Genomic DNA, 15330 nt, shown 5'->3' with positions numbered 1-15330 from the left:
TTAATGATGAGTCAGAGTGCAGCAGAAATGGATGTGGGCACTAATTATAGTCTCATTTAGTTAGAACAGGGATGTTTTCTATCCTTAGTTACTTTTTTTTATGCCTTTGGAAAAGAGGCATGTCATTTTAAAAACATCATTAGAAGAACATCTGTTTTACATATCAATTTATATGATATTGGTAACTTAGTGCACAAATCTTTCAGTTATATTAATCATTATGTAATCTTGGGATATCTTAATTTCTCTAGAGTAGAATTTATGTGTTCTCGCTATATAGCATTCTAAAAGTATAGGAATTTGAAAACAAACATTTGGTTTTAAGTAATAATTTAAAATAGTCCTTCAAGGCTCAGATCATGGATATATGAAGTTTCTGCAAGGTACGGTAGGTATAAATATGTAGCACTTAAGCAGTGATTTTTCATGACAATACATTTATCTATTATCATCCCTCTCTTCAGAGGCTAGTCACTGAAAAGTACCCTTACATGTGATGTAAGAGCATGAAAAGAAGCTACTGCACTGCTAGTGTACATGTAACTTGTTCAGGTGTCCATGTGGGAACTAACGATAAAATTAAATTGTGAGATTGAACCTAAGAAATCGTGCAGTGGTGCCAAAGTACAGACAAGACTGTCATGTTGCATGGCAGAAAGGAGTTGGTAGTGGTCTCCTGAAGCAGAAAGGTTACATAGCCCCTGCTTGAGTCATTTTATGCCAGAGGAGTTGCCTTTTCTGAATCGGCCGAGAGTTGGAAGGCATGGCAGCTGCAATTGCAGCCCTTACATGATCATTCTCCAATGGGCAGGTTCATTTATTTCTCCAGCGATTCATAAGAACTGGCACAAGCATGAAGCTATAAATATTAAATATTAGTAAGCAAAACAATTATTATAAATTAAATGGTGCATAAGAGTTTACTTTTTTTTAATAGACAGAAGCTCATTTGTTATCAAATTACCAGCCTTGCCTTTGAATAATCATTTTAATCAGTTGATGACTCATCAACTGTTATAGGAGCTCATTTATTTAGGTTCTGCTGTCTTTAAGAACCTGTGTGAATCCTAATCGACCTAAACTTTTTAAATTAATTGAATTTACTTTGTGTACTTGAATTATTTCATATCCCAAGGTGGTAGAATGGAATAAGACTGAATATTTTGTCATCTCCAAATATAACTATTTTTCTAATGGTAAGAGACAGCTGTCACACTTTTTAATTCTTAATTTTTCATTATCAACAGTTTTCACAAATTTATAACTGTTAGATCTCAGGTATGGCAGGAAAGGCCTTGGGACTCAGACTTAAACCACTTATAAAACCAGGAGCAACGGTTTTCCAACTTCAGAAAATTGTGGAAACATGCTTTAAAGTTACATGTTCATTTTAAGATACTCCCGCTGGTCTAATTAAAGTGGTGCATTTTTGCTGTGAAGGAACTGAAGAAACTGAAAATTCCTTCTCCCTTGTTTTGTACTGCTGGCACCTCTTTGCTAATTTTCTCCTGCAAAAATGTCACAGATATGGTCATTTTTACTTCTTTCAGTTAGTGCTTAATAGAATTTGGTAATGAGAGTACATTATTCTATGGCTGTTCACAGCTTCTCTGGCAGTTCAGAGCAACCTGTGGAAAATTCATGTGCCTCCGCAGTGTTTTGTCATGTTAAGTGCGTAGGTAAATAGAATACAGGATGTTCATACTCAGTCTGTCAAACAGGTTTTCTGAGTTATGAATCAAAGTTGTAAAAGGATTATGGTTACCCAGTCCAACCACCTTAATTATCCTTCTTTAATTGTAGATGCCTACTGAGTGAACGAACACACTGGTGTCACAATCATAGTTAAAACAGATTGAAGTATTTTCTAGAGAAATGTCAAAGATAATCTGTAGCATGAGTGTGTTAATGTGTGTTCAGGAAGGAAAATAAATATGGAGAAGCTAAAATCCACTAGTTGGTAATGGCAGGTAGTTGGGCTGACAGTGTTTCATCTGGATGCTAGAAAGAGTATGGACCTAGAGACTGAGAAGCAGCCCATCTGTCACGTGACACCAAACACGTTCCCATCACTGGCCTTTTCCTGGGCAGACTTATCTTAAGGCATAATTGACCTGAGAAAGTTAAAGGATTTTAGTAAACCAAATTGTGTTGCTATCTATTACAACATCAGCTTATGCATTTGTTACACCACTATATGTTAAATGCAAATGGACAAAACTGCTATTGTTTGGACCAGGGATTTGCATACTGTGGTACACTGCCTCAAACAGATTTCACAACTGAGTCTGGACCCAAATCCCAGCTCCTGAAAGGCAGAGGTGGGAGCCAGATTCAGATATGCAAACAAGCAGCTTGAAAAACTGGCTGTGAGCTCCTGCATGCTGAGAGAGGCAGCTTGATACAGTGTTCCTGTGTTGCTTTTAGGTACACGAGTAGAGGTTTGGGAACCTGTTCTTTTGGCTTAGGACATGGAGAAAGCCCCAAAGTGGAGTGAATAAGGGTGGAAAGATAATGTTTCTACCTGTGTATTTTCTGCAGCTTCTTAAAAATCATCCTTATTTCTGGAGAGTAGAGAATATTAGCATTAATGCATGGAAATAGCCGTGCACAAAATAGCAGCATGTTCCTAGGTTATGAAGAAAAATTGCATGAATTCTGTAGGAGAATTACTAATTTCAATGATGGAAAGAATGTGTAGAGTTAAATAGGTGATTTGGTAGTAATTAAAAATGGCTGCTATATGCTTAACTTTGTCCCTTAAACTTAGGCTAATACATCTTCACTTTACCAATGAACACGTGCACCTAAAATAATAATAATCATTATCACTTGCCCTGAGTCTGCACAGAGATTTTTGTGAAATATTCATTGTCAGTATCACTCCCGTTGCTTAAGTAGCATTTGTCCCTAGCATCCTTTTGTTTCTTGTTTAATGGTCAAGAGTATTCAGAGGTTTATGCAAAACTAGTGGTTTTTTGGGGACTTGAAAAACATGTGAACCAAGTACAATAACTGTTGTATTTTTTAAGAGTAAAATTGTCGTGAGACTCGAATGCAGCCTTGTCAAGAAGATTTATTTTAGTCCTGATAATGTTCTCCATCTGATACACTTTATAATAGAGATATTACCCTCTGTGTTTCCTGATGGAAATCCGGGTTCTGTTTTTATCATTTTGTTTAACCATGTGGCTTAAACAGAATAAATTACACTTGGATTTGGATGTGTAATATTGTTGTTATTCTGCATCTTTGTTAACTATAAGGAAAGTTTGTATATCATTAATAGTAATATGTATTCATTTCTATATGGATTTTAATTGACATATTTAATGTGTTCACATTTTAGTGTTTGTGTATCAACTATACTTGCTCTTAACATGTGTTTAATAAAATGTGGACATTGCAATGTCTTGGAACCACTTTAATTTGTAACAAATGTTTTTCAGCTTCCTTGGAAGTCACTGACTAGCATCATTGAGTATTATTACATGTGGAAAACCACTGACAGATACGTGCAGCAGGTAATTTAATGGCTATTTCAATATGAACCGGTCTGCCACGTTCTTAAAAAAATCTGAACTTGTTACAGCACAAAAATCTGTTTGCATTCTTAAAAAGAAATATGGTGGAAGGCATAGGGTAATATTTTAGGCTATAGACAAGTGTTTTTGTGCCACTCAGAGGGTGCATTGTCAAATGCTCTGATGCCTACTGTACATCACATAGCTGTGAACAGCTTTTTAAGCCATTTGTATTGTATGCTGGTTTGTAGCAGTGCGATTCCTGGTTCTTAGTGCAGTATGGGATAAGAAGGAACTGGGCTACAGAGCAAATGCTTCAAGCTGTGAAGCTGTGCATGGGACGGAAGGAAAAGGAATATACATTGTGTTAAAGGTGGCAGCTGATGTTATGAACCTTTTATTGCTATTCCATGATAGAACATTACTTTGGCATTACCAGGATTTAAAAACAAAATAGAGAACATTCTGCACACAGTGGATGTGTTCATCCTTCTGATTGAATGTTCAATTGCTTGGGTTGCTCTGGAGCAGAAGCAAGAAAAGGTTATATTGGGTACCTACACTGGGATATTTTAAGCAGGTTTAGGCAAAATTTCAGTGTTAGTGTTTTTTATATATTGCGCTCTATATAGAATTACTTCTTGATTTAGATATACAGAATATTTTCAAATACTACATTTAATTTATGATTTAACACCTAAGTCTGTAGCTCCTTTACTTGCTGCATAATTAGTGGCTATGTATGTACAGCATGTTGAAAATAAATTGTATTCTGTAATGGATCTTTGTAATTGTTCCTGATTCTGTTAGTGTGTGTCAAAAGGATGATTGCTTCAGGTTTTTCTGGTATATTTGAATGTGTTTCTACACCATCATCCTAGGGTATGGAAAGTAAGGGAAAAGTCTTTTACCGCATAGGAGAGTCTTGAGTATCACTAGGACCTTTTAGTTGTATGGATAATACAAATAGAAAATAATATGCTGTATATAAAGGCATGGTTTTGTCTCCATTCATTTCACCTTTAACACTTCTTTTGCACTGTTAATCTTTATCCTAGAAAGGTATTGCCAGCAGAGATTTGCTGTGCTGTTTGTCAGCTCTTAAAGGTTGGGCAATGGATGATCTTGAAGAATCAGATAAAGAGATTTTATTGATACAGAAAGCTATGGAATAAGGATAAATTGAAGTGCAAATTGACTTTTGCCAACACTCTTAGGTTGCTCAGAGACTGATCTTGTTTCCTGTGAAATTTTTCTGAAATACTTGTTCTGGAGCGGTTGGTGGAAGATTGGACTCCTTTTCTAAAATCCTCTAGGGCTTCATTGTGATTTGGTTGCTACAACGATCAAGGTGTGTGATGGTGTGTTGAGTTTGTGTATCCTTTTGCAGGACTAGGGTTTTTTTAGCCTCACGTGTAAGAAAAACACATAGGCTTTATGGTTATCTACAATGTGAATACTCTTATAAATGCCTGTGTTTTACTTTAAGTAAACTTGGAACATCCTAACTCAGGACATGGCAATACACTACAGGATTTAATGCCTTAGCCTTTGAAGGTCATGCAGATCATCAGTAACAAAACCAGTGTAGGCCAAATACCTCATTTCTATCCGGGTTAACATTTCTGTAATCCTTCCTAATGAGAGATCAGAACTTAATCCTGCCCTTGTTTAGTTAGTTGTGGAACGGTAAAAATAATACAGTTCAGTAAAAAAGATATCTGTAGGGTTTTTCCCCCCCACCAGAACAAGCTGTGATAATCGAATGCATTTCAGGGAGAAAATATGTTCAGTGAGAAAGTGGCAATTTCAGAGTCATTCTTCTCTAAATATCATGCTTGGGGGGTGGGGCAGCTTGGGGGAATGGGAAGACAAAAAGGCTGAGGTACATGCTTGAATCTTATTAATAAAATACAGTCTCTGAATTCTAGATCGGTGTGATTTAATATGAAAAATTGCTCTTTAATTATCTTTATTTCTTTGTGTGAATTGGCTGCATTGTGTCAGGCATAAGAAAGGTTTCCCTGTCATAATTGCTACTAAATGTTATTCTTGCTTGGTAGCCAAAGTGGCGATTTAATGGCAAAGGACATACTGGTGCCATCTTGCCTTCAAAGCATGTTCCCTTCAAGTCAGGGTGAAGGGAAATAGATATGTTAAAGTTCTCAGTCTGTGCTGAACCTGTCTAGCAAAACGAATTCAGGCCTTGGGTAATCATTCTTGGTGATCTGGCACTTTTCATAACCACTACATTATATAGTGTTTGAGGAAGGCCAGGTGGGTCATTCCACCGAAGGAAATGTGTTCTTGTTATTTGTGGTGTTCTCCTTTAAAATCTCATTCAAGGCAAAAAGGCTTTTACCGAGGCTTTGCAACAGAAAAAGGGAGAACATATGTAGGGATAACTAAGTTACTGTAGTATTACATTTACCTCTCATTTATTTATTCCCACTGTTGAAAACAGTACTTAGGTAGGGAAATGGACATTTCTTGAGATATTTGTCAGTGGATGTTTGTAACAAAAGTTCTTAAAAAGAAATAACATTCAATTTCAAGGGTAGTTGATTAAAAGTAGTAGAGCCCAGGTGAATAGTTGGGTTAGTGTAGCTTGACCTCCCCTACAACGCAGTCTGTAGGACTTTTTTGAAATAGTTACTGTTTAAGACCAGATACAAGTTTCTTTTCAGGAAAAGCATCAGCTTTCTTTGTTACATTGCTCCAGTGATTTATTACCCTTATTGTTACAAACTGGTGCTTCGTTTCTTGTCTGAATGTTTTCTATATCAATTTCCAGCCACGACAGTTTACCAGTTTTCAACCTCTAAATTTCAACAAGCAGAGGTTTTGTCTCAGAAATTGCAACTGTTTGTTGATAGTTTTGTTTCTGCATCCTTTCTTCTCTCTCAGTGCTTGAAAGCTGATAGGCCAGTGTGAATTTAAGCTGTGGTGCTTTCTGTTGCTTTGAGAGCGCAACGTTAACCATAGCTTCAGTGCATAAAAATATAGCTTAAACTGAAATGGCATTGTGTGATTATTTTCTAGAAGGCAGTATATGATTCACTTCAGTAAATAAAGGAGGAAAGCAATTGCTAAAATTGCATTCCTTACAGCCCCCGTGCCAGTATTAAAAGTATGCTAAAATTTAATTAACATGTATAGTCATTTCTCACTGACACGGTGGTGAGGGCTTAATACAGCTTCCTACAAATGCCTTTACGTTCTGACAGTGCGTCAAGGCTACTTTCCTCATTTCTTTCCCTTAACTGTGTTTTTCTCGTTTGCCCTGATGACCTTCCTAGGTGTGCAGTGAGATTTATTTGTTCTTTTTGTAGAACGGGACTAGTTTGTTACAAACCTCCCTGGAGTGTGTGTTACCTGCTGACCTGCAGTCAGCATGCATTTTCAGTTTGAAAACTAATTCTGTATTGTTGGGGTATAATATGAAAAGGAAAGAGACAGTTGTGGAAAGCATGTAGCCTGAAGCTGTTAAGCAAAAAGAGTTCACTGTTGAGCTCTTCTGCTGGGCCTATGAAATGTTCTTAGGTTAAAAATTATCAGTTTATGAGACTTGGGGCATACTGCTGCTGTTCTTTCTCCCTGCTCTTACAAAAAGTGACTTAGGCAGGCAGAGAATCTGTGTTTGTGTTTCTGCTATGGGCCTGTTCAAGGTAGTGCAGTGTTGCCAAGCCTGGTGCTGGGGGAGGACTGCAACTGCACCACATGTATCAATGGAAGTCACTTCTATAGCTCCAAACACAACTAGGCATCTGTGAACAGCAAAAACCTGTTTAAAGAAAAAAAAAAAGCCTATCTTGGAAATAAATGGAAAAGAGCTATCATATTGCACAGGAATTAATTCCTGGTGGCATGGACTGCTTAGGAGTCTGTTTGTCAAGGGCTGTTCCTCAAAGATGCAGTTTTTATAAATGAGAGTTAACAGTGATGGATGGCACAGAGGCAACTTTCTGAAATGGAAAAGAGCAGTCAGTGGTTTACATGAGGAGGGTTACTCAGGTACTTGACCAGTAAAGCTGATTAACCCTGTAACTCACCTCATGGCTCAGGCAAGAGATTCTGAGCAGAGTGTTTTGATTATATGTTTCTCAAGGTGGGAAGTACCCCCCTGGATTGCAAGCCTTGCAAAGGTTGGATATCAGAAGATAGGAGTATAGCAGAGAAGAGAATTGGCTGTTGTAGGAGGGACAGAGGATTGAATTTTAAACACCAGATAAAGTAAGGGGGAATCCTGAGAGGCAGGCAGGTAGAGTTGATTTATTATTACTGGTCATCAATGTCCCCCTTGGTTTTTTACTCTGTAATTAAATTTCAACTCCTTTTCTCCCCCCCCACCCCCAAATGAACAGGAGTAATGTCTTGAGTACAGGAAGAGCAGGGAAATACTCTTTTTTTTTTATTATTTTTTTTATTCTTCTTCTCCCTTCATCTTTTACATACAGACAAATGTTTCAGATAAACAGTGGACATCTGAAATCTGTATTTCTTGTGCCACTGCTGAAAATATTGTCATCTTAGTTACTTGTATAATACAGGGCAATAACTAAAACGTCTCAATATTTTAGGAGTTAGTGATACTACCTTAAGTGCAACATGTTTTGAGTTAGTTGCAAATATGAAGAAAGTACTAATTTAGTACATTCACAGACTATCTTTATAGTAATGTAGCTGTCCTGCTACTGCTGTATTCCTGAGCTACAGTTTTAATGGCACTTAACGGAAGTAGATGTTTAGCTATGTCTAACAGTCAGTGCACTTTACTGTTCCACTTCCTTATGCTGCTAATAAAATACTAGCCTCAGGCTTGACAGAGCACACAGGCAGTATTGAGTTACGTGAACTCACAGTGTGCAATTTCACTCGTTTAGTGTCTACTTGCTCTGCAATAAGAGTTGGCAACAATGTTTTACGTGTTTATGTAGATGTAATTTATGTAAATTGTAATTGTTGCTTCTACAGTTTTGTTGTCATCTGTGAGGCCTGTGAGTCTTACTGGGGAGGGCTGTGTACTCTAATTTCAAACTAATAATAAAAATAGAGAACTCGTCTTTCATAGTTTTTATCTTGTAGATTTCTACACTTGTTTTGGATGCTTTTGTGGAATCACAAAATAGAAATAATTTAAAGATGGATTGTGTGCAGTTTTATGAAATCCCATACTTCAATATAATATTTTAATGTGTTAATTTTTCAACTAGAAACGTCTGAAAGCAGCTGAAGCAGAAAGTAAATTGAAACAAGTGTACATCCCCACCTAGTAAGTATAACAATCAAGTAATTTTTTTTAATAATATACAGGTAAAATGGAAGCAGTAACATGCATGATATTTTCTTGGTTGTCTTTTTAATAGTTACTTTCTTAGTATTTGTTATATAGTAACAGAATATACAGAGATATAATCAGAAAAATTCCACAAACCCTTGTCATAAGTTAAACCTTCCTATTTAACTGAGTCCCTTGTCTTTGACCTGCAAACTGCCCATTTTACAAAAGGTGATCAAGTGCTACATGGACTGCTTACATGCAAGAGGAGCCTTATCATGTAAAAAGCGGTTTTTCCAGAATAATCACTTCCAAATCCCTGTAGTACAACGCTTCATGTTTGTGTAAATGCAATATTTCAAAATAGAAGCAGTTGTTAATGTAGCTACACAAAATAAAATCAGATACTTTCCATTACAGTTTTATCTTGTTGATACAGTCTGTTTTTCAGGCTAGAGGCGAGAGATGTTCTGGCTGTAAATTAAAGGTAACGCACAGCCCAAAATCTTTTATCTTTGAAGAAGTATTATTAATGAAACCCATTTTCTTCTGAGGCATTTTTAATCTGGTTTTTTTTTTTTAGATTTAAACTCAGTGCTAAATCTGCTTTTGTTAACATGTAGTTTACAGAAACAAGATACAATCTGTCCCTTTCATATTCATAATTTCCTCAATATTATGAGAAGAGAAAGGATTACAGGTGCCATTCTTTTAAGCTTTCTGTGGGTATATTGTTTACATATATGTGAATTTCCCATTGTTATTGTTATTATTGAACCAGATTCAATAATACAAACAGCAGACTGTTAAATTTAGTCGTTTAATCTCATCTCTGAAAAAATGTTGTGAGTTTTAAAGCTCAAGTCTCTAATAAATGACACCTTTTAAAACAAGCTGAACACTCTAATGGGAGTGTTTCCTAATCCTCTCAAGGAAGCGGCTGCTTTAGGGAAACTGTAAGATGCTCAGTCTTTACATAATGCTTTTTCAGTTTAATTTGCTTGGTCCTTGTGGATAGTTCAGGACGTCTGCCAATATGTTCACAGTAGGGACTAGTTTTAGATCACAAAACCAGTTTTGAAAAGTAGGATTTTTGCCCGTATCTTTCTTACTGTCTGTCTTTTGCCTCCATGTCAAGACAAAATCCATCATCAGTGGTAAGAGGGTGGTAGGACTTCTTAAGTCTTTGATAACTGTGCAATCTGAGGCACTCGTGGGCAAATGGGTTGCTAACACTCTGTTTCAGGACTGATTTATTGTATTTGAAATCTGAGTAGAATTGATTCTGAGAGCTGAATACCTTGTTGAACTTGATCATAAGGTATTTCCTGTGAAAGCAGGGTCTGTCCTCAGTACCAGAGAGTCCCTTTCAGTTCATGGCTACTCTGGAAGGTAACTAAGCAACATATAGTAACGTGGGAGACTTAATAATTTCTCAATCCCTCCTCTTGTACCTTGAGCCCAAGGTACTTGATAAAGAGTATCTGGAAATTGTAAAAGCGTCCCTCACTGGATAAGGTGAAAAAGGAGAAGGCAGGAGACAGACTTACTGGCATTTGGAGACTTGGTACAGCGAAGATCTCTTCAGTTATTTTAGCTTGTAGAGATATATATACACACTAATGTATATTATTTATTATATATATATTTAAAAAGTATATAATATATAAAAGTATAGCTTGAATATATTTTATGCTACCTAAAGTAACGAGTCATCATCTTAGGAATCAGTGTATCCAGCCTTGCATTATATTGAGAGCATAGCTTGTCAGAGGGTAATTAACACCCACAAAGTTGGAACTTTACAAAGATTGTATTTAGCCTAGTGAGGAGTATGTTAATTCTCTCTGAATTAACTGACCTGTGAAGTCTTACTTCACTGAAGTACTAGTAGGTAAAATAGTCAACAATAATTACATAATAATACAACAACAACAACAAAACTATCCAGAAGCAGATCTTCAGCCTTCTCAGAGAAAAGGTAGTTTAGGAGAGAACCCAGACAGAAAAGCCTGGTATTATATGTGCAAGCTTTGCCAGGGTTGTAGGATATTCACATTTACTGCAGTTGGTGGGAAGGAATGTACTTCAGCTTGAGACAGGAGGCAGCAGACCCTCTTCTAGGGTGGACAGCCTTGTAGTATTATAGACAGTGTTACTACTCTTCCTGGTTATACTTCACCCAAAGTCCTGCCTCACCTTGAAAAGCCTTGTCTGTTGTCTGGAAGCCCCTTCTGAAATTCTGTGCTGTGTCAGGCTTTTGTTAATGCTTGACCCTGATATTTGCTCTTTTACTAGCTTGTCAAGTAGCTTAGATCCTGTGAGAGCATTTTTCAAAGATCTGTAAATGTATCAAAGCAGAGCAAGTCTCTGACAGTGCTGAAAACGCTAGAGGAGTATAAAAATTGGTCTTGTTGTTTAGAGCAGATTTTACAGGTGTTGTCACCACACATCAGAATTCCAGAACTAGATTGTTTTCATGTTGACTAACCAGTTAGTAAAATAATTTATTTTTTTTTTTAAGCAATAAACCGAATCCCAATCAAATATCTAGCAACAATGGGAAACCTGCTGCAGTCAATGGAGCAATGGGAGCCTCTTATCAGGCACAGGCCTCAGTAATAGGTCGGGCTTGTGAAAGTTGCTATAGTAAGTAAATTTATTTATTTGTTTATATACTTTAGTAATTCAGGAATATGTGTTAATCTTAATATGCACTGTTTTTTAAAAACAAATGTATGTACTTCTGCATGCTGTAGAGGATAATTTTCAGTGACTTGTGTGGCAGAAATAACTTCTAAGTTAGAGCTGCCTTCAAGATATTAAGTGTCAATATTCAGATAACTTTATGATTATTTTTGTTAGCAATTCAGAAAGTACAGAAAGATAAAGTAGTATAATATGATGGCACTGAGATGTTATTCCCTTACCTTCAGAATACTAGATTCAGACTTATTTTTGGCTTCATTGTAAGAGAGTTGTTTTTCTGTTTCGGTTTTTCTTTCCCCTGGCTCTGTTGTTGGGGGGCAGGGGGAGGGCATGTTGGTTTTTTTCCAGTGGTTTATGTGTTTGTGGTGGACTTCTTGAAATAGCAGCTTTCAGCATAGGTTATATGAGAGAAGATATAATAAAATCCGGAACTGGAAAGACTTGAAAGGGCCTACCATGTGAGAGTTCTTTACTTATCATTGCTATGACTGCCTGTATCTTAACCACCAATTAAATTAAAACCATATTTTGTATATAGAAAGTTCCAGTTCTATATTTTGTTGTTTTTCAAATCACATTTTTTTAAAAGAATAGTTTTCTTGTGATTACAAAAAGAAAAGTAAAAAAGTTAAATTAGTGTTTCCTGCTGAGTCTCCGCATGCATGTGATAAGGTCCATATGCATCATCAAGGTCAACAGATGTGCTTGTCCTTTCCTTATGTGCATCTTGATTTCTAAGTACTCACTTTGCATGTCTCGAGCAAAAAAACCCCAGATCTTAAATAATTCTAATAAGTAACAAGCAACTTAATAAGCTTGTCTTCCAGGGTAAGATCAGAAATAGTGACGTATTTATAGGTTTTCTTTTTTTTTTTGGTAGTCCCCTGAAAGAAAATCTCTTCTTGACAATATGAAGTCCCTGGTTTGAAATTAAATAGGGAAGCATTTCTGAAACTTCTGTTTGGAGCTGACTACTGGGATGCTTTTGTAAATAATAAATAACCTAAATATTCAAGTTCTTATTTTCACCATGTCAAGTGTATTAAACATTTATCCATATAATGTTCTTATGATGCCACATATTATGGCCATATAAAGCAACCTATCACAGCATTTGGATTTATTATACTGAGTGTAGTGTGCACCAGTTTACCTGTGCTGTTTTCTCCTCCTTAGCTCCACAGTCTCACCAGTGGTATTCTTGGGGTCCTCCTAATATGCAGTGTCGATTGTGTGCATCTTGCTGGATTTATTGGAAGAAATATGGTGGCCTGAAAATGCCCACACAGACAGATGAAGATAAACTGTCTTCCAGCCAGCCTACAGAGGTAGGATTTTGTAGATAAACTTTACTAAAACAAAATGTGGTGCTTTTATAAGACTGCTGTGATTTGAATATTTAATGGAATGATTGTTTTTGTCTGTGTTCAACTTCAGTATTACAAAACTCAATTTATTAAATCCTTTTTCTGTCTTAAGTAGAACCGAGCAGTGTGCAGGTCCTGCCATGTCTTTATTCAACTAAGTCTTACATAAACCAACATCCATTTTATGCACTTTTGGTGGACAAATGGCATCTTGTGAACCAAATGGTGTGTTATCTACAGAATGTTAGTATGACGACAGTCTCTCATCTAGAGTGGCATTATGTATCCACTCATAAGAGTTCTCTGCTCTGTCGTTTACAGCTTCATACATAAGTCCCGGTTTTTTGTATAGTGCTTAAACATATTAGTTGATTAGCCTTGTGAATTTATCCTAATTGTGGATTTTTTAAAATGCTGTAATTGAGCTGTATGTGCTATGATTTTTTGTTTGTTTTCGTAGGAATCCCATGTTAGAACTCACATGTCCCGGCAGGCCACACAGGGAACTCCAGTTCGTAACACTGGAAGTCCAAAGTCGGCAGTGAAAACGCGTCAAGCTTTCTTTCTTCACACAACGTGTTGGACAAAACTGGCCCGTCAGGTCTGCAAAAATACCCTCCGGCTGCGGCAGGCAGCAAGACGTCCCTTTGTCCCTATTAACTGTGCTGCCATTAAGGCAGAATGTAAGATGTTTTTTTAATTCTTAGTTCTGTGTGCTGTGCTTCCCACCCATTTTTGTCTTTTAATTTTATTTTCTTTTTCAATAAACATTTCTTGTCTATATGCTTTTGCTTTTCATTTTTTCATTTGTCCAGCATATCACCAACACATTGGATAAAGTCTGGCTGCCTTGAACAGATTTCAGGCTGGGGAAAGATTTCAGTGAATGAAAGGGGGAGAACTTTTACCTCATTCACTTACAAAAAATTGTCAATAAAAAAATTGGGCAGGGAGGGGAAATCAATGCTATGACATAAAAAACATACTTCATACTAGGCAGTGTGAAAGAAGTTCGCTTTTGTGTTGTTCGTTTGTTCTTTCGCTGAACACAAAGTATAGATCTGTACATGTTTTCCTTTTTCTCAGTGGCGTTGGTCAAGGAATAAGGAGCTTAGGATGTATAAGAATGTTAAATCTGGCCTGTAATACAACCCTTTGTTACTGTGGTGATCAGATGGTGGTGATAGCCATGGTTATTATTTTATCAGAGTTGCATCTTTTTTTTGTCTATTCCAGTTTTAAATTTTCATTTTAAATAAAATTCTACATTCTGCTTGTTCTTTTTATAGCCAAAATATAAAGGGATGCATTCACTAGTAGTATGACAAAAGGTTATGAGTTGTTGTAGACAGCAACAGTAAGTCTCTTTATGTGCATATGTGTGCAAGTTCTGCTGCAAAGTCACTGAATATTTCAGCAGGTTTTGTGTCTGCGCAGAGGGCGTTGCGTTACTGCTCACACTGTTTGGTTATGTTTCCCAGTCTTCCATAGATGCAGTTCTTGGAACAGATGCTTGGTATTCCAAGATGAGCCGCGCTGGCTCATTGTACTGCGAATTGTACTAGAATTGAAGAGATGTTTTTAGAATATTAGATGTTTGGTTTTATAACCATGTTTATTAGGTTAATGCTAAATGTTTTTCCAGCTTATTTAATTGGGATGCCAATGATGTCAGTGTTGATGATGAGAAATTTACTCCATAGAGGCTTAAAATCTGCTTTTGAATAATTGTTTTCCCCTTACTTACTTTAACACCAGCCATTCTTCACATGCAAACTCTTCACCTACTTCTGCAGTCATCCAGAACTTGGTGAATATGTCTGTCCATTGTCTTTGTCTTATTTAGTTGTCCTGCTGGCTATTTTCTGGTTTTTTTTGAAAGCTATGCAAGTCAGGAGCAGCTTTTAGATTTAAGGAAGACATATGGGTTGTACTTCCATGGAAGAAGTGTGGCTAAGGCTGGACTAGGATTATATTTTTAATCTTTAATACAAAATAACAGTTACTTTCTGAGGCAGAAGCACTGTTCTTTTTAATTTATGTATTTGGCACTAATTTCTGCTAAATCACAGATGAAAATTATTTTTAGAAGTTCACTTGAACCTTGAATCCTTTTATCCATACCCGTTTCTTCTCACTGACTGTGGTAAGTTGGTGTGAAAGAAGATGAAGCTTTTGTTTAAGGAAGAGGGAAAAAAGAGAAGAAAAAAAAAGTTTTGTCCAACTGTTAATCATACTAGAACAAGTGTTGTACACGGTTCAACTAAAACAAAGGAGTGAAAAGCTGAGCTTTTCAGCAGGAAATAGTCATTCTTGTGTCAGGCTGGCAGTGCTTCCTCTTTGTTCTTTTGAATAAAAAATTGCCACATCTCAGCTCTGCTGAGAAGAACCTGGGAGTGCTGGTGGACAGCATGTTGACAATGAGCCAGCACTGTGCCCTTGTGGCCAAGAA

General features: G+C 36.7%; 1 protein-coding gene across 2 annotated transcripts in view; it reads left to right on the top strand.

Annotated features, from left to right (window-relative positions):
- MTA3 (metastasis associated 1 family member 3) overlaps positions 1–15330 on the top strand; it is a 136126-nt gene that overhangs the window by 72138 nt on the left and 48658 nt on the right. The window contains exons 10-14 of one of the 2 annotated variants that reach the window (XM_064446122.1): positions 3450–3524; positions 8738–8796; positions 11327–11451; positions 12688–12839; positions 13339–13561. In XM_064446122.1, coding sequence (XP_064302192.1) covers positions 3450–3524; positions 8738–8796; positions 11327–11451; positions 12688–12839; positions 13339–13561 — 634 coding nt within the window. Of the gene's footprint in view, positions 1–3449; positions 3525–8737; positions 8797–11326; positions 11452–12687; positions 12840–13338; positions 13662–15330 lie in introns of those variants that run through there. The other variant, XM_064446121.1, reaches the window with a different exon arrangement.

Source organism: Phalacrocorax carbo, chromosome 3 (assembly GCF_963921805.1).
Source record: "Phalacrocorax carbo chromosome 3, bPhaCar2.1, whole genome shotgun sequence".
In the NCBI taxonomy this organism is placed as follows: Eukaryota; Metazoa; Chordata; class Aves; order Suliformes; family Phalacrocoracidae; genus Phalacrocorax; species Phalacrocorax carbo.
The sequence above is the reverse complement of the archived record's forward strand: the minus strand, read 5'-3'. Positions and strand labels throughout refer to the sequence as shown.